Below are 19,114 nucleotides of genomic sequence, written 5' to 3'. Positions count from 1 at the left end.
GGAAGCTTGTCTCCGGGGTGTGGGGACTGTATCTGGATCTCCAGCCTCCTGGCAGCAATTCCGAGAGGGGAGAAGTGTGGCTTGGCCCAGGCTGTGCAGAAAATCCGAGGGTCGGGAGACATCTTGTCCGAGCGGATCTGGCTCCGGACTACATTTCCCAGACACCCTGGCGGGTATAGGGCTGACCCTTCACTGGCCTGCGGGACCTTAGGCCTCCGGGGAAGGGGAAGTGAAGGTGAGCAGCCTAGGTCCTGGGGGCTCGAGTAGGTTCCGGAGGTGCACCCCTGGGGGTCCGAAGGGACGGTCCAGGCGGGTCCGGAGTCTCGGTCCTGTATGATTTGATAAGACTGGGGGAGGGTGAAGTGTGGAATTCCATGCGTGCGATTGTGACCTTATGTAACTGTGCGCGCTGTGTGCGCGTGTGATTGTATATCCCTGTGGTGGGTGTGTCACTGTGACTGACCATGCGCGCGGAGCTCTGTGTGCAGGTGTGACTGTGGATATCCTCGTTTGGTGTGTGACTGTGAAAGTGTGCGGCTCTGTGTGTGTCGGTGTGACTGTGCCTCCGTAGTGGGACTGAGATTATGTGTGTCCATACAACTTTGTGTCATTGTGTGTGTTGGGGCGGTGGGGAGTGCTGAGAATCTGTGATTATGTTACTATGGCTGTGTTATCTGAGGGCTGCGTGTGGTTGTGGTTTTATGAATGTTAGCAGTACTAAGTGTACTGATGTCTGACTGTGTGAGGATGTGTGAGTGTGATCGTGTAACTTTTTGTGGCACTGAGTGTGCGGTTGGAGGGTGCCTGTAATTGTGCCAGGCTAACAGTGTGTATGTCCCAGTGGTTGCTATGTTAGGTCAGGACAGATTTTGGTCGTGGGCAGCAGACTTTTCCCCTTCTGAAACCAGGAATGCTCAGGACAGCCTAGACTCCTCTGACCTCTCTCCATCCTTCCTCTCCATGGGTGGCAGGTGTGGGTCCAGAGTAACCTCTGATCTGATCAGTCTGAGCCACAAGAAAGCCCTGGCATTTCATGATTCCTTTCTCCTTCCTCAGCTCTGCTTTATCTCAGAGAGGTCCCCAGAGGAGAAGGAGGAATGGCTGTTGACCAAGCCAAATACAAGGTGCGCTGGGGTTTCCTTTTTGCTTTATAAGCACCCTGGTGCACATATGCACGCTTTCCTAGGGTATAAACATACCAATGGAATTGCTGGACCATAAGATACGTGTGTATTTTCAAATTTCCTAGATAATGCCGGACTGATTTTCAATATGGTTGTACCAATTAAATTCTTACCGGCAGATTATAAGCATAGTCATCCTGTATTCTAATACTTGGTCACGTGGTATTTTAATTTTTGATGAATCTTCTGATATATCACGTGGTTTTAAAAGTATAACATACATTCTAAAAAGTACAGAAATGAAAGTATATGACTTGATGAATTTTAGAAAATGAGCATATTCGTTTAACCAGACCTCAAATCAGATCAGGAAGTAGAACATTACCAGCATTCCAGAAGCCCGATTCTTGTTCCATCCACTCACTAACCACCTCTCCCGAAGATAACAATTATTCTGTTTTCTATAGCCATAGATTAATTTTACCTGTTGTTGAATTTTATATAAGTAGAATCACACAGTATCCACTCTTTTGTGCTTGACTTCTTTTTATTCATCATTACATTTTACATGTAATATGAATGTACTATTTAATAATATTATGTAGTATGAATATGTGAGACTCATCCACGTTGCTTCATGTAGTATAGGTCATTTATTATTGTTGTTGCTTAAAATTCCATTGTATGAGCATACCACAATTTATTTATCCTTTCCATTATCTATTGGTATTTAAGCTGTTTTCAGATTGGGCCTATTATGAGCAAGGCTGCTATGAACATTCTTGTACATGTCTTTTGGTGCACATATGAATGCATTTCTGTTGGATATATCCCTAGGAGTGAAATTCCTGTGGCATAGGTTATGCAAATATTCAGCTTTAATATATACTGACAGTTTTCCTAAATAGTTGTATCAATTTACACTCCTGACTCACTCTCATTGTATGGGAATTAGACTGTGGGACAAGAAGCTTTACTAGAGATAAAAAACAATAGTTCATAATAAAAAGGTTAGACTACTAGTAGGATATTACAGTTCTAACTACATAGACTTTCATAAAATGACTTCAAGTATATTTGAGAGAAATAAAAGAAGTAGTAGACAAATCACAATCATAGTGGGGGATTTTTAGCACTTGTTTCAATAGCTGATAGAACAATCAATAGAAACTGAGTAAAGCTATATAATATTCGGGCAGTGTGATTGACAAACTTGACTTAAATGATATATGTAGAACAGTGTACCTTACAACTACATTATATATCCTTTTCAGATGCATATGAGACATTTATCCAAATTTATCATGTGCTGGACCATAAAAGGAATCTCAATAACTTTCAAAGGATTGAAATAATACTGTATGTTTTCTGACCACAGTGGAATTCAGCAGAAGTCAATAACAGAATGATATTTAGAAATATCCCAATGTTTGGGATTTAAGCAATTGTATTTATAAATAACTGGTGAATCAAAGAAGAAATTGCAATGGAAATTAAAAATATTTTGAACTGAAAGATAATGAAAATAAAACATCAAAATGTGGGGTGTTGCTAAAGCTAAACCTGAAGAAAATATATAGCTGTAAATGCATACGCTAGGAAAGAAGAATGTTGAAAAATTAATGATGTATGTTTTCATCTCAAGAAGTTAAGGAAATAAAACTTAATACTAAATTAAACCCAAACAAAGCAAAAAAAAAGGAAATAATAAGAATAAGAGCTCAATATAAATTTATGTATATTGAAATATAAAGTAAATATATAATTGAGAAATTAACTCCAAAAGTTTATTTTGGGGAATCAATAAAAATTGATAAACTTCTATAAAAACGTAAAGAAAAAAGGGGAGATAAGACACAAATTACCAAATTAGATATAAGGGAAAAAAAACACTATAGGATAGATTTAAAGCTGAGCTCCCAGTTTTTGGTCAGTACCTGGGACTAGGTTGTACAGTATAAGAGCATTAGAACCTGAGCTGGTGATCATTAAGCTGAGTACCTTTTCAACTTCATCAGACATGTTGATTTCTGTTTTTAGTATGGACTTTTAATTTTGTAACTCAGTTTCTTTTTTTAAAATTATTATTTATTTATTTATTTTGGCTGCATTGGCTCTTCGTTGCTGCACACGGGCTTTTCTCTAGTTGTGGCGAGCGGGGGCTACTCTTTGCTGCAGTGTGCGGGCCTCTCATTGCAGTGGCTTTTCTTGTTGCGGACCACGGGCTCTAGGTGCACGGGCTTCAGTAGTTGTGGCCCGTGGGCTCAGTAGTTGTGGCTGGCGGGCTCTAGAGCGCAGCCTCAGTAGTTGTTAGCGCACAGGCTTAGTTGATCCGCGGCATGTGGCATCTTCCCAGGCCAGGGCTCAAACCCGTGCCCCCTGCATTGGCAGGTGGATTCTTAACCGCTGCGCCACCAGGGAAGTCCTAGTGGTGTTTTTTTAAAAAACTTAAATCTTCCTAATTAATATCACTACATAATTATTAAAGGTTTAATATTGTTAATAAAATGTTCATTTCCTAGGTGATAATGGATTGAGTATGCAGTGAGCTCTCATTTGGGACGTTCAGCTTATTTATTATTTTATTTTACCCCATTTCTATTTGGTTTTGTGTGTGTCCACTGGTGCTCACTAACTGTGGAATACCTTTTCTATCTTGGGTTATTGTGTGAGGCCGCAGGTATGATGGGTCCTTCCTGATATTGGTACAGTTTTTCCTTTTTCTGGAGCTAACTGGCTTTCTCGAAATATGCTACATTTATACTTTTCAGACAAGCACCTTTTACAGAAATATAAACAATAGGATGATAAAAAAACCACAAATGTAATCACTCACTAATTATAAATAGTTTTTTTAAAAATCCTATTTTTATTCACCTTCTTCTTTTGTGGACTTTATAACAGTTTTTCTCTCACATGTTATTATGGATTTAACAACATTTTCCAATGTATCAATTAACTGATAGTTGTCATAGACTCCATCATCGTACAAGGAGGAGTGGCAGGAGAAGTATCATAGTATGTTATTGCATAAATTTTCATTACTTGGCCAATGAGAGACCCTTTTAGGAGACTCTTAAAAGGCGTCCTTTTAGCACAACACCTGATACTTCTGAAAATAGCCTTACCTTTTGACAACAGCAGAAGGTTCCAGATCTAACCCCCCCCCCCAAAATTTTTTTTCTGTTCTACAACATGCAGTCAGCTATTATCTAGGAACCCTCTTTTCTTTCTTTCTTTTTTTTTTTTTCTCGTTTTCACTTTTCTTCTTGGAAATGAATAAAAGACCAAAAACAGGAGATCTCTCTTATACCTGAGAGTTTGTTGGGCAACAGTGCTGCCACTGTTGGGCTACTTTAAGTGATGCAAGAGCTCAAAAGTTTTGTTTTTAAGGTTTTGCGTTCACATTATTTTTCTCTAATTTTCTTATGTTAAGTGATTTTTTTTCAACACTCAAAATTTTCTCATACTTTGATAGATGACTGGGGGCAAGGGAGTAGAAATTAATTGAGTAGGCAATTAAATTTGAGACATTTCTACAATAAACATATATTATGGAATAACAAGCAAAAAATGCTTTTTTTTTAAATGATAAAACAAGACAAAAGAAATTTTACACTCAGGTGGGTGCCTCCTTCCTCAGGAAAAGGACTGTGGGCCTGACAAGTACCTGAAGCTATTAAATATTAGCTTCATTATACAGTGATTGAATACTCCAGTGGTGATCCTATGACTTCATAAGGCTATTAACTTTCTTTATGACTCTATTAACCTAAAAATGAGCAGGTGTAAGAGTTGGAAAGTTAGAATACAGGTAGTGTTTTTGCAAGATAAGCACTTGGTGTTTTGAGCAGACTTAGTCTGAATTAAAATAATTTGGGTGGTGCAGATGAAAAAGTTAGAGTTTACTCAAGAGAAAATCGATGAGCATCAGTCTCTCCAGTTTTGTTGGCCCTAAGCCCTTTCTGTCTTAATTTCTTCCCCAATCCATTCTCCTTGCCCAAACCATGCAAAGATATGCTGATTCCCCTTTCCCATTAGCCGCTCAGAATGTTTATGCCACCATCAGTTTCTTTTCCTTACTAGGAAATAGAGTTATTATCTGTTCCACCATGAGTGGAATGCCCTTGGGAAAGTAATGAACTGCAATGGAAATTACATTAGAAAAGCATTCTAAACAACTGGGTTCTTAAAAACTAACTTTACTCAACATTATTAGTCATAAGGAAAATGTAAATCAAAATCACAATGAGATACCACTTCATACCTACTAGGATGGCTGTGATAAAAAAGACAGACAATAAGAAGTGTTGGTGAGGATTTGGAGACATTCCTGGTGGGATGTAAAATAGTGCAAACACTTTAGAAAAGAATTTGGTAGTTCTTAAAAAAGTTAGAGTTACCATATGACCCAGCAGTTCTACTTCTAGATATATACCCAAAAGAATTGAAAACGTTCACATGAAAACTTGTACATGAATGTTCATAGCCATTCACAGTAACCAAAAAATGGAAACAATTCAAATTCCTATCAAATGATGAATGGATAAACAAAATGTGATCTATCTACACAGTGGAATATTATTTACCAATAGAAAGGAATGATGTTCTGATACACGCTACAACACAGATATACCTTGAAAACTTGCTAAGTGAGAGAATCTAGTCATAAAGGGCCATATATTGTATGATTCCATTTATATGAAATGTCTAGAATAGGCAAGTCCATAGAGGCAGAAAGTAGATTAGTGGTTACTTAGGGCTGGGGGAGGAAGGGAAATGGGGATTGACTCTTTTTATTAATATATAAATTTATTTTATTTATTTATTTTTGGCTGCATTAGGCCTTTTTTGCTGCACACAGGCTTTCTCTAGTTGCAGCAAGCGGGGGCTACTCTTCGTTGCTGTGTGCAGGCTTCTCATTGCAGTGTCTTCTCTTGTTGTGGAGCATGGGCTCTAGGTGCACAGGCTTCAGTAATTGTGACACGTGGGCTCAGTAGTTGTGGCTCGCGGGCTCAGTTGCTCCGTGGCATGTGGGATCTTCCCGGACCAGGGATCGAACCCATGTCCTCTGCATTGGCAGGTGAATTCTAAACTACTGCGCCACCAGGGAAGTCCTGGGATTGACTCTTAATGGGGTTCCTTTTAGGGGAGATGAAAATGTTCTAAAATTGGATTGTGGTGATATACTAAAAAACATTGAATTATATACTTTAAATGAGTAACTTACATGGTGTGTGAGGTACATCTCAATAAAAATTAGTGGATTAGAATCTAGATAAAACAATATTGTCTGTGACTTTATAACTGTTGAAGCCAGTTAGTGGGTACATGGAAGGTTTTTTTATACTATTTAAATTCTACTTTTATGTATGTTTGGAAATTTCTGTATTAAAAAGTTAAAACAAAAAACTAACCTAATGCCTAATAGTGAAATACTAGAAGCCTTCATAGTAAAATCAGGGAGAAGGCACTATCAACAGTATTATTTAACATTTTTTTTTCCTAAATCTATTAGAAAAGCAGTACTCCATAGGAAACAACTAGAAAACAATTGCTTTGTTCTTTCCCATAACTTCTACTATCAAGCTTCTCTGTGAGCCATTTGGTTTCTTGCCCATGGATAAGGTTTTCAGTCAGTGTTAGATAATAAACAGTGTCCATTTCACTGAACTAATCAATACCATAAACTTTAAAGAAAAAGTATAACCTTCTTACTCCTTGAGCTAGGAGTTTGCAGTGAGATAGCTTTGATGATTGCTTCTGTTTCCTTTTCCCAAACTTTTTCTCCATCCCACTAGGTATTCTCAATTCCATGTGGTAAGAGTATGTTTGATTTTGTAAGAAGCTGTCAAACTGTCTTCCAAAGTGGCTGTACCATTTTGCATTCCCACCAGCAATGAATGAGAGTTCCAGTTGCTCCACATCCTGGCCAGCATTTGGTGTTATCAGTGTTCTGGATTTTGGCCATTCTAATTGGTATGTAGTGGAGGGGGCTTTTATTAAGACATTAAAACATATTTTTAAATTATATGGAGAATGTGGTACTGGCAAAATAATAAAGAGATCACTGAATCAAAATAGAATCACAAATAAATCCAAACATGTATCATCTATGATAAGGGTAGCATTTAAATCAGTAGAGAAAATATATTCCATAGTCATCTATTCTAAGGCTCACTTTTTTTTCTCATTTCAACATACCTGAAATCAGGTTATGTCTTAAATAGTTTCTTTCTTTCTTAGTGGCATATAAAATAATGGTGCATTTTAAGTCTTATGAAATATTATTCGCATGTGTTTTAGGTACACCAGGGTAGCCCTCTCTGGGGGAAGATGAAGTAGGATTCTTAACTCATTTCTTACACTAAAATAAAATTATAATTGATAATCTTATTCCATTATTTTTTACCAAATAATTTTATACCAAAATAAAATAATAATTGATTAAAGATTTAAATGTAACAAATGAAAGCATTAAAATTAAAAAAGAGAAATTTATATAAGTGTGTATAGGTAAGAAAGATCTTACCCCAGAGCTAGAAAAGTTGACATTTTGACTGTTTTGTGTGGGTAAAACACATAAGCAAAATTTTTTGTTTGTTTTGTTTTTTAACAAATCAGAGCTAGAACATAAGGTTGAGGAGTGCCTCAGTGTGGGTATGGGTGCAGGGGTGTGGTAGGGGGAATTTGACTTTCTCAGGCTTGGGAAATGAGACTTGATTAGGGAAGTCTTTAGTCCTTCTCATTAGATTGAACTGTGTTCCTGGCTAAAAGCACCATTTAGGTGAGTCTGGCTTGGGGACCTGAGGGCTGCAGAGGAGGGATCTGCTCAGGGCAGGTCATAGCAGCGCTGTCTTGGGTTCAGAGCAACAACAGCACTGAGATGGGACAAGGTCTTGCCTGAATCACTGGCTGAGGCAGGAACCTGGGTTGCTTGGGTGAAGGAGAGGCAATCTGAGTCTGTGTTTCTTTGGATCGACTAGCCAGGATCCATCTTACTGCAGCTAAAGCCTGGGGTTTCTGGAGCTGAGATAGGAGGGGGATTTATTCCATACTCCCACTCACTAGAGTCATATCCTAAGACCAAGGGAAGTAGAGGTAGTTTTGCCTGGAGAGTCTGAAAGCTGTAAAGCCAGTGTTGTTTCTAGAGCATTTCTTTGCTTCCCCAGGCCTGCCTTCTCAGAACACTATCCTTTTCCAGGAGAACAGCCCCAAGGAGGAGTGATCATCTCCTGTAATACTGAAAGCCATGGCCCAGGTGAGTTAGTTGATGCTCTTTCTTACCTTCCTGACATTCAGTTCATTCTAAGAAAAAAAAATTTTTTTTTATTTTAAAGGGCATGTGAGCATTTGCTTTCTTTTTCCTGACATTTCTGGCTATGAGGGTTCCTTCAGGTCCTGGTCCCTATTTTCTGTCATTCTAGTCAGATAATCCTATTATCATTCCTAAGTGCGCCTCTTCTTTTGACTCAGTTTTAATATTTTCATTCAGTAAATAATTGAGAATCTCTTTTCTCAGCCCTCTCCCGGGGACTATGATGGAGAAGAAATGCATTTTCTTAAAGGAAACAAGAGTAGATTTGTAGAATAAACTTGTCCTGTCTGGGCAGTGATTTGACGAGGTGGAGGTATGAGTTGCTTAACTGAGACAAACATGGAAAAGCCAAGATTATCTCTACAGATCAGTATTCTCCAGTAAAATGGGATGGGAGGTGGTATTGGTAGCTCCAAATGTTAGAGTGTTGCAAGGTCTCCTGGTTTATGGGGCTTGGAGGATTGTTGGGTTGGTAGCTGATACAGGCAGATCTCTGTGACTCTTTTAGGGTATCCATGAAGAAGTCCAATTTAAGTTTGAACAGGAAGTGTGAGTCATGAGGAATTTCCAAATGAATCACCAATTTTCTTTATCTCAGAAATAAGGATAAGGATGATGGATGATTATAGTGAGTTCAGCCACTTCATAAATTGTTGAGATCAGAGGTCTCAGAAGAACCTTCTTTAGAAAACTTTGTTATTATAAATTCCAGACACAGAAAAGTAGAGTAGTCTTGTGAACTACCATATGCTCACCATTAAGTTTCAATTATTATCAACTCACAGTCAATCTTGTTTCATCCATAACTCTACCTGTTTCTTCCATGCACACTCCCTTAACCTCACTCCCACACATAGGATTATTTTGAAGCAAATTCAAATTGGTATGTATCTCTCAAGGATAAGGTTTATTTTTTTAGAAAAACAATCATTATGCCATTATTGCATCTAAAAAAGTTAAAAATCATTTGTTAGTATCAATATCCAGTCAGTGTTCAAATTTTCATAACTGTCTACTTTTTTAATCATTTATTTGAATTAGAATCCAGAGAAGGACTGTGCACTGCAATTGGTTGATATGTCTCTCCAGTCTCTTACTTTGTAGGTACCCCTTCCATCTCTTTTCTTTCTGTGCAGTTTTTGTTGTTGTTGTTGGGAAAGAAAAACAGATTCATTTGTCCACTGTTTGGATTTTGCTGATTTCTTCTCTCTGGTATCATTTAAGTGTTTCCTGAGAGTCAGTAGTTAGGTCTAGAAATGTGATCAGATTCAGTTGGGATTTTTTTGTCAGGAATGTTTCCTAGGTGGTGATGTGTGATTCCATTAGGGGGCATATTATTTCTGGTTCTCTTTCCTTTTGTAATGTTAGCCACCAGTGATGATTATTGTCTAGATTTATTAATTCATTAGAGGTTGCAAAATGATATCTAAATTCTGTCATTCCTTCTTCATAGATTAGGTAGAGTACTATCTGTAAAGTAAAATTTCTCATCAACTGTTTGGTTACCCTAAAGGACAGTTTGTATGGGAAAGAATGTTTGAGTCTTACCCCTTATTTACCAGTTTTTAAAATAATGAGTTAGGGGCTTCCCTGGTGGCGCAGTGGTTAAGAATCTGCCTGCCAACGCAGGGGACACAGGTTCGAGCCCTGGTCTGGGAAGATCCCACATGCCGCGGAGCAACGAAGCCCGTGAGCCACAACTACTGAGCCTGCGCATCTGGAGCCTGTGCTCCGCAACGAGAGGCCGCAATAGTGAAGAGGCCCGCGCGCCGCGATGGAAGAGTGGCCCCCGCTTGCCGCAACTGGAGAAAGCCCTCGCACAGAAACGAAGACCCAACACAGCCATAAATAAATAAATAAATAAATAAATAAATAAATAAATAAATAAATAAATAAATAAATAAATAAAATTAAAAACAAAAGAAAAGAAGACATAAAATAATGAGTTGGTTTCTTAGAATCCTACAAAGATGGCTAGTAATTTTTTGTTCAATATTATTATGAGCTCATGGATTTAAACATTTTTGATCTGATCAGTCCATTACATTTGATCCTCAAATTATGCCATCTTTGGCCAATGGGAAGCTTTTCAAGTAGGCTCCTGAGTCCTTTTAACATGATTCTAGTAGTTTTTGATAGCTCTCTTGTTTTCTGATACAACAGAATGTTCAGACTCATCCTGTGCATTTGACTCAATTCTGAAATTGTCTCCTTCCCAACTTTGGTTACTTTTATTTGAGTACGATACTTAGAGACCACAATCTAGACACTAGGGATGCTCATCGCTGCTGGGTTAATTATTGTTTCTAAGCCTTTTCTATGGACTGAGTGAGGAATTTTTTTTTTAATACAAAATAAACTGACAACTCTTGCACCTATTTCTAGGATCTAAAGATTCTGGTTCTTAGTGACACCAATATAATTGCTCTTTGCTTTACTCCCAAATATGAGCACAGTAGTCTCTGAAATATTTCTTTTTGTTACACAAATAATACATGTGTCTCTTGTTTCAGGGATCAGTGATGTTCAGTGATGTGTCTATAGACTTCTCTCAAGAGGAGTGGGAATTCCTGGACCCTGTTCAGAGGGACTTGTACAGAGATGTGATGTTGGAGAACTATAGCAATCTGGTGTCAGTGGGTAAGGGCATCTATCCCAGTAATTTTTGAGTTCTCTGGAATGTCTGTTTCTTCCACAGTGAATTTCTCAGCTGCTTTTCGAGCTACCAGCTGAATTTCTGCTCCCTGTTCCCAAGTAAATGGTATGAACTGAAATGAAAAGGAAGAGTGGGAAATGGGCAGCTCCAGTTGGCTGTGGCTGAGCTTCATCTTCTTTGTTTGACTGTTCCTATAGTGGCATCTCTTCCTTGATCATCAAGGGACTGGATCTTACTTCTGGATCTGATTTACCCACAGCATAACCATGTTCCATATCTTTTCTTGTGAGCAGGACTTTACATTCCTAAGCCTCAAGTTATCTCCTTATTGGAACAGGGGAAAGAGCCCTGGATGATTGGCAGAGAGCTGACAAGAGGTCTGTGTTCAGGTGAGTGAGAAATGATTGGACAGAAGCAGGGCACTACAGGCAATAACTCAGTTGATCAGTGAAGAAACAGCACCTTTGAGATGTTATCTTGGAAGCTCCCATCAAAACCATAGGCCTGTGGGAAAAACTAAGTCTTTTTAGCACAAATTTACAAATGACCTGTTTCATTCCTTCCCTCACTTACAGCTCTGTCGACTACTCTTCTCCACTCCCCCTCTTAATTTCAAGTAGAAGGTGCCCTTCACATCCCCCACAAAGAAAACTCTTTTACCCATATTTTAGATTCAGTTCCTTGCTAGCTTTTCTTCCTCTTCGACTCATCTAAATGTTTTCTGTTACCACTCCCAAAATAATATATGTGTGTGTGCGCGCGCGTGGGCGCATGTCTGCATGTATCTGCACTGCCCCTCCCCTCCAAGTACTAGTCTTCGTTATAGCTGCTGGCCAATGATTCGGATTCCTTTGGATAGAATTGAGGGAGTTCATGAACTTGGATGAAAAGAAAAAAATGCATCTTTATATTTAGTATCCTCTAATTGAAATTTAGCATTTCTTCCTGTTATGGTATATGCAACAAACCGTAGTAGTGTTAGTAGTTCCTGTGACTTTGACATGAATGGAAATCACAGATATTTTCATATCATTTTATTGTTGCTGTAGACATATTGAAATACCATTTATGCTCATCACTATTTCAGAATTACTATAGTTATTAGGCTCACTGCTAGGTCTTACTCTTTAATGTGTTAATAAAGAAGAAAACTCCAGGCAGTGGGAAGAACCCCTGTGAAGACCCTTCTAGGAGGGAAAAACTTGGTGTGTTTGAAGAACTGAAAGAAAGCCAGCGTTGTTGGGGCCCAAGAGCAAGCACGAGCGGAGTGTGAGTCAAGATTGGAGAGACAAGTAGGAACCACATTATTCAGCCTTTGCCAGTGGTTATGAGGAGTTTGGATTTTGAGCAGCGGAAGGCCAGGCCAAATGTCATTTTGGTGCCTGAAGAGGTTAAAGACTGTGAGAACTTGGTGGGGATCTGGGTTAGGAGGCTACTTGAGTGGTCTGAGTAACAGATGATTCTGGTTTGGAATAGGGTATTCACAGTGGAGATAGAAAAGCTACTGAAGAGCTTAACTAGATGAAAGTTGCTGAAAGATCCTATGGAGGTAGGAGGAAAAAGAACATGCTGAAATGAATTCCCTGTTTCTGGCTTGAGATGTTCTAATAGGCTCCATTTTGACATCTTCACACTGTTTAATTTGCCTAAAATCTCCATTTTGGGTAAGAAATTCCTTTATAATAATAGTTATCAAATACTGAACACTTTACTCAAAGACATTCACTTACACTTTTCCTTACGCTCTTAGTAATCATGAATTAAGGATTATCTCCCTTTTACAGGTGAAATGGGGACTAGAAAGGTTAAATAATTGCCTAGGAACCTATAGTGAGTAACTCTCAGTGTTGGGACTCAGCTCTCATCAATCTGCTTCTGACTCCTGTCATCTTTCCATGGTAGTATCTTGCACTGTGTCTTATTATTATTATTTTTTACAATCCTTGTATGAAACTCCTGAGAATTATTTTTCCCTTATATTGTTCTTTTTTTTTAATTGAAGTATAGTTGATTTACAATGTTGTGTTAGTTTCTGGTATACAGCAAAGTGATTCAGTTATACATATATATTTTTTTTCAGATTCTTTTTCATTATAGTTTACTGTAAGATATTGAATATAGTTCCCTGTGCTATACAGTAGGACCTTGTTTATTTTATGTATAGTAGTTTGTATCTGCTAATCCTAAACTTCTAATTTATTCCCTCCCCCAACATTTCCTCTTTGGTAACCATAAGTTTGTTTTCTAGGTCTGTGAGTCTGTTTCTGTTTTGTAAATAAGTTCATTTGTATCATTTTTTTAGATTCCACGTATAAGTGATATCATACAGTATTTGTCTAACTTACTTCGCTTAGTATGATAATCTCTAGGTCCATCCATGTTGCTGCAAATGGCATTGTTTCATTCTTTTTTATGGCTGAGTAATATTCCATTGTGTGTGTATGTATATGTGTGTGTGTATATATATATATATACCACATCTTCTTTATCCATTCATATGTCAATGGACATTTAGGTTGCTTCTATGTCTTGGCTATTGTAAATAGTGCTGTTATGAGCATTGGGTGCATATATCTTTTCAAATTATAGTTTTCATCTTTTCTGGATATATGTCTGGAGTGGGATTGCTGGATCATATGGTAACTCTATTTTTAGTTTTTTAAGGAACCACCATACTATTCTCCATAGTGGCTGTACCAATTTACATTCCCACCAATAGTGTATAAGGGTTCCCTTTCTCCACACCCTCTCTAGTATTTATTATTTGTAGACTTTTGGATGATGGCCATTCTGACAGTTGTGAGGTGATATGTTATTGTGGTTTTGATTTGCATTTCCCTGATGATTAGCGATGTTGAGCATCTTTTCATGTGCCTGTTGGCCATCTGAATGTCTTCTTTGTTTTTTTTTTGGCTGCGTTGGGTCTTCATTGCTGTGTATGGGCTTTCTCTCTAGTTATGGCGAGTGGGGGGCTACTCTTCATTGAGGTGCACAGGCTTCTCATTGTGGTGGCTTCTCTTGTTGCAGAGCAAGAGCTCTAGGTGCACGGCTTCAGTAGTTGTAGCACGTGGGCTCAGTTTGTTGCAGCACGTGGGCCCTAGGGCGTGTGGGCTTCAGTAGTTGCAGCTAATGGGCTCAGTAGTTGTGGCATGTGGACTCTAGGGTGTGCGGGCTTCAGTAGTTGTGGCACACAAGCTTAGTATTTGTGGCTCGCAAGCTCTAGAGCACAGGCTCAGTAGTTGTGGAGCACAGGCTTAGTTGCTCCACAGCATGTGGGATCTTCCTGGACCAGGAATCGAACCCGTGTCCCCTGCATTGGCAGGCGGATTCTTAACCACTGAGCCACCAGGGAAGTCCCCTGAATGTCTTCTTTGGAGAAATGTCTATTTAGATCTTCTGCCCATTTTTTGATTGGGTTGATTTTTTTTAAAAAATTTATTTATTTATTTGGTTGCACAGGGTCTTAGCTGCAGCATGTGGGATCTTCATTGCTGCATGAGAATGCTTACTTGCAGCATGTGGGATCTAGTTCCCTGACCAGGGATCGAACTTGGGCCCCCTGCATTGGGAGCACAGAGTCTTAGCCACTGGACAACCAGGGAAGTCCCGATTGGGTTGATTTTTTGATATTGAGCTGTATGAGCTATTTGTATATTTTGGAAATTAAGCCCTTGTTGGTGGCATCATTTGCAAATATTTTCACCCATTCCATAGGTTGTCTTTTCATTTTGTTTATTGTTTCCTTTGCTGTTGCACTGTGTCTTTTTTCTCTCTGTCTGCCTTAAACTTCAGCAGTCTCCCCTCTCAGTCACTGCAGTGGTACATGAGCAAGTCTCTCCCTTGTCCCGAGATCAGCATCACAGAATTCCAAGGCAAACAGTATTTTCACTGAATCCCCAGCACATAGCATGCTCTGAGTCTTCCCTATCTGCCACTCACATCAAATCAGTTCATTGACTTATCTTAGGCTGTTCCCCCATCTGGCTGACCCTCTGTAATCGCTTTTAAATTGCATCCGGTATACCCTTTATTATGCACCCTATTCTGTTTTATCCCCAACTGGGTGTACTGCAGTTTAATTCTGACACTAATTACCCAGAGTTAGCTTAGACCCCACAGGTTAACAGCCAGTCTTACACAAGACTGCCCTCACTTCTGACACCAGCTGCAAGTCTCAGGGGTTCCTCAGACCACCCACACTTCTGACCAACTGGCTATAAATTCAGGATTTCCATGGCCCCTGCAGGCTTTGCTAGAATGACTCACAGAACTTAGGAAAGCTCTATACTTACAATTGCAGTTTTACTGTAAAGGATACATATCAGATGAGTTAGGGTAGGCTTCTGGAGGCAGAGGTTCCATACCCTCTCCCTGTGAAGTCAAAGTATGTCACCCTCCTGGTGAAGCGCCTCAGTGTGTTCACCAACCAGAAATCTCCACTGAGCTTTGGTGTCCAGAGTTTTTATTAGGGCTTAATTACATTGGCATGATTGATTAAGGCATTGGCCACTCAATCTCTAGACTCTCTCTCCACCCCAGAGGTCAAGCAGCTGAAAGTCCCAACCCTCTAATCATATGCTGGGTCTTTCTAGTGACCATTCCCCATCCTAAAACTATCTAGGGGTCCACCATGAGTCACCTCATTAGCATAATGAAAACACTGCTATCACTCAGGAAATTCAAAGGGTTTTTGAAGCTCTGTGTTAGGGACTGGGGACAAAGATCAAATTTATACTTTATTATACCACAGAGCCCAAGAATCTCCCCCTATATGCATTTATTCCTCTCAGTAGACCTTTAATGGAGGTAACAAATTGTCCACTTTTTGTAATATATATAGTATGATGATGTACTCTGTTTCTTACATACACATACATACAAGCTTATATAGATGCATATATAACTAGTCATCTTTTAATACGCCCAAGCATTGTATATTTATCAACTTTTCCAGATGATTCTGATCCACATCAGTACTTGAGATCATTGTGGTTTCCTATTTCCATAGTCTCCTCCCGCTGCTTTCTGCATTATAGCTCCTTAATTTTGTGCATTTCTTGTCCATTTTTCAGATTAAACAAATATACTTGAGAACTCTATGTCATTCACTACCAGATATTATTTTCACTTTAATTTTTCCATTTCTATTATAAAAGTGTAACTTTTCACAAATGAGGTGGGGAAAGAATATTTACCATTTTATTTTCTTTCAGATCTGGAATCAATGTGTGAAACCAAGTTATTATCGCTAAAGAAGGAAGTTTATGAAATAGAATCATGCCAGAGGGAGATGATGGGACTTACAAAGCATGGCCTTGAATACTCCAGTTTTAGAGATGTTTTGGAATATAGAAACCACTTTGAAAGACAAGTGGGATATCAAAATGGGCATTTCAACCAAGAAATATTCACTCATGAATACATGCCCACATCTATTCAACAGACATTCTTTACTCTACATCAAATAATTAACAGCGAAGAGAAACCATATGAATGTAAGAAATGTGGAAAGGTCTTTAGTCAGAATTCACAATTTCTTCAACATCAGAGGATTCATATTGGTGAAAAATCTTATGAATGTAAGGAGTGTGGGAAATTCTTTAGTTGTGGCTCACATGTTACTCGACATCTGAAAATTCATACCGGTGAAAAACCCTTTGAATGTAAAGAATGTGGAAAGGCCTTCAGCTGTAGCTCATACCTTTCTCAACATCAGAGAATTCATACCGGTAAGAAACCCTATGAATGTAAGGAATGTGGGAAGGCCTTTAGTTATTGCTCAAATCTTATTGACCATCAGAGAATTCACACTGGTGAAAAACCGTATGAATGTAAAGTATGTGGGAAAGCCTTTACTAAGAGCTCACAACTTTTTCAACATGTGAGAATTCATACAGGTGAGAAACCCTATGAATGTAAGGAATGTGGCAAAGCTTTTACTCAGAGCTCAAAGCTTGTACAGCATCAGAGAATTCATACAGGTGAGAAACCCTATGAGTGCAAAGAATGTGGCAAAGCCTTTAGTAGTGGCTCAGCACTTACTAATCATCAGAGAATTCACACTGGGGAGAAACCCTATGATTGTAAGGAATGTGGGAAGGCTTTTACTCAGAGCTCACAACTTCGTCAACATCAGAGAATTCATGCTGGTGAGAAACCTTTTGAATGTCTTGAATGTGGGAAGGCCTTTACTCAGAACTCACAGCTTTTTCAACATCAGAGAATTCATACAGATGAAAAACCATATGAATGTAATGAGTGTGGAAAGGCCTTTAATAAATGCTCAAACCTTACTCGACACCTCAGAATTCATACTGGTGAAAAGCCCTATAACTGTAAGGAATGTGGAAAGGCGTTTAGTAGTGGCTCAGATCTCATTCGTCATCAGGGAATTCATACTGATGAATAATAAAAACCAAAGTTCTTGTCACCTTCTTGATATTTTAAACAACAACAACAAAAATTCATGTGTGATAGTTACCCTCTTTCACTATTTTTTGTTTCTTAATTTTATTTTATATTTCTTTTTAATCCAAATATATTTTACTCTAAGTTATGAATTTGGATTCTAAATTGACATTTGCCTGTCCCTCTCCCTTACTTCCCCCACCCCATGTTGTACTAATGGCAGTTCAAAAATTTTTTCCTTTACTATTATTTTGTTCTACCTTCTTGGAGATAGATTATATTCCTGTTTATATTTGCTTGAGTCTCAACGCTATGCTTTCTTCTCTGATATATATATTTGTACTTATACCAACATCACACTGTTTAAATTGTGTGACCTTGTATTTTGTAATTCCTTGTAGAATTAATTACAATATAACCTTTTTTTGAAGTCACTGTTAGTCTTTTTGTTTCATTTCACAAATTTATATTTTTTTCTTATAAAACAGGATATAAGAAAACTAGAATTTAAAAAAACCAAGATTAATTGTAATCATACCAACTATAGATGATGACTCTCAAGTTGGTAGAGCAAATCCTACCAGACTTTGTTTTTAAAGAAAATGTAGTCATGGTACACATGTTGCACCTTCACCTGGTACACATGTGTTGGCTTTTATAATGCTACAAAATATGATTGCCATTTCAGTAAATATGGATTTTTATCTTTATTGATGTACTTAATGACTTTTTAAAATGACCTTATTTATTATTCATGTTATGGTTGCATCTAATTGTTTTCAGTTATAAAATCTTCCCTGACTAATATGACCCAAAATTTATCTTTGGATGCTTGGTTTTTTCCTTTTAAAACATCTATTTTAGTTGCTGAAATTATCCATATTTTCTCCTTTATAAACTGTTTTGTTTCTTTTCATCAACCCTAACCCTAAGCTCATACTAGAAAGGTAATTAACTACTGTTACTGGTATTTTTTATGCTTCCAGGTTTTTAAAACTTTTTACTTATATATGTTAGTGACATTTTATTTTTTATGTATTAGTAAATATAATCACGTTCTATGTATTGGTTTGTTGTGAGGATTCAATGAGTTAATAAAGTGTTTAGAAGTTTTCCTATCATATAGTAAATGTTTAGTGAAAGTTGTCCACTATTATCATTGATACACCCATTTTCATAATTATCGTCATTATTATTTGTGGAAAGGATTTTAACCATGTTGTTTACTTTTGTCTAAATCAAAGAGTTAATAATGAAAAAAGAGAAATGAGTGTAATGAACATAGGAAAGCTTTTCCCATCACTCATTATTCTACATGAAATTTCAAAAGGGAAAAAAAAAAAGTTTGCGTGGGTAGTCTACATTCAGACTTTATTTTCTATGCTGCACAAAGACTAATACCCTGTGGATACAATGTTGGGTAGTTGAAAGCACAGTCAAATAAGCAGGAAGAGATAAGAATATTTTTCCTAATAATTAGTTCCCAAAAAAGAAAATATACAGGGCACATTATTTGACCAGAATGGGGGAGACAGTAACAAAAGAATGGCCAGCAAATATCTGAATATTAATTTAGTGTCCCCTCTTGATTAACATGGGTTAAGGAAC

The 19,114-nt window shown here is 38.0% G+C and overlaps 1 protein-coding gene across 14 annotated transcripts; it reads left to right on the top strand.

The window, feature by feature from the left end:
* Nucleotides 1-75: 75 nt before the first annotated feature.
* On the top strand, nt 76-18,626 carry ZNF383 (zinc finger protein 383). Of its 14 annotated transcripts, XM_036832898.1 has the most exons (7): nt 103-235; nt 1,057-1,124; nt 6,926-7,103; nt 8,329-8,385; nt 10,956-11,082; nt 11,392-11,487; nt 16,312-18,626. In XM_036832898.1, exons 4-7 carry the CDS (start codon nt 8,377-8,379, stop codon nt 17,505-17,507), a joined length of 1,428 nt encoding a protein of 475 aa, XP_036688793.1. In that variant the 5' UTR covers nt 103-235; nt 1,057-1,124; nt 6,926-7,103; nt 8,329-8,376; the 3' UTR covers nt 17,508-18,626. The 14 variants fall into 14 exon arrangements, with proteins under 14 accessions (XP_036688792.1, XP_036688805.1, XP_036688798.1 ...); XM_036832900.1 differs by lacking the exon at nt 6,926-7,103 and having other exon boundaries at nt 219-235; nt 8,297-8,385; nt 16,312-18,603; XM_036832897.1 differs by lacking the exons at nt 6,926-7,103; nt 8,329-8,385 and having other exon boundaries at nt 76-235; nt 16,312-18,603.
* The last annotated feature ends 488 nt before the right edge of the window (nt 18,627-19,114 follow it).

Source organism: Balaenoptera musculus, chromosome 19, assembly GCF_009873245.2.
Source record: "Balaenoptera musculus isolate JJ_BM4_2016_0621 chromosome 19, mBalMus1.pri.v3, whole genome shotgun sequence".
NCBI classification, from domain to species: domain Eukaryota; kingdom Metazoa; phylum Chordata; class Mammalia; order Artiodactyla; family Balaenopteridae; genus Balaenoptera; species Balaenoptera musculus.
The sequence above is the reverse complement of the archived record's forward strand: the minus strand, read 5'-3'. Positions and strand labels throughout refer to the sequence as shown.

Excerpts from the sequence above, each read along its gene's own strand:
- ZNF383 (XM_036832897.1), top strand. The coding sequence starts at position 1,098 with ATGGCTGTTGACCAAGCCAAATACAAG. Across the intron at positions 1,125-10,955 it reads TTGACCAAGCCAAATACAAG|GGATCAGTGATGTTCAGTGA; the intron begins GTGCGCTGGGGT and ends CTCTTGTTTCAG. Across the intron at positions 11,083-11,391 it reads TAGCAATCTGGTGTCAGTGG|GACTTTACATTCCTAAGCCT; the intron begins GTAAGGGCATCT and ends TCTTGTGAGCAG.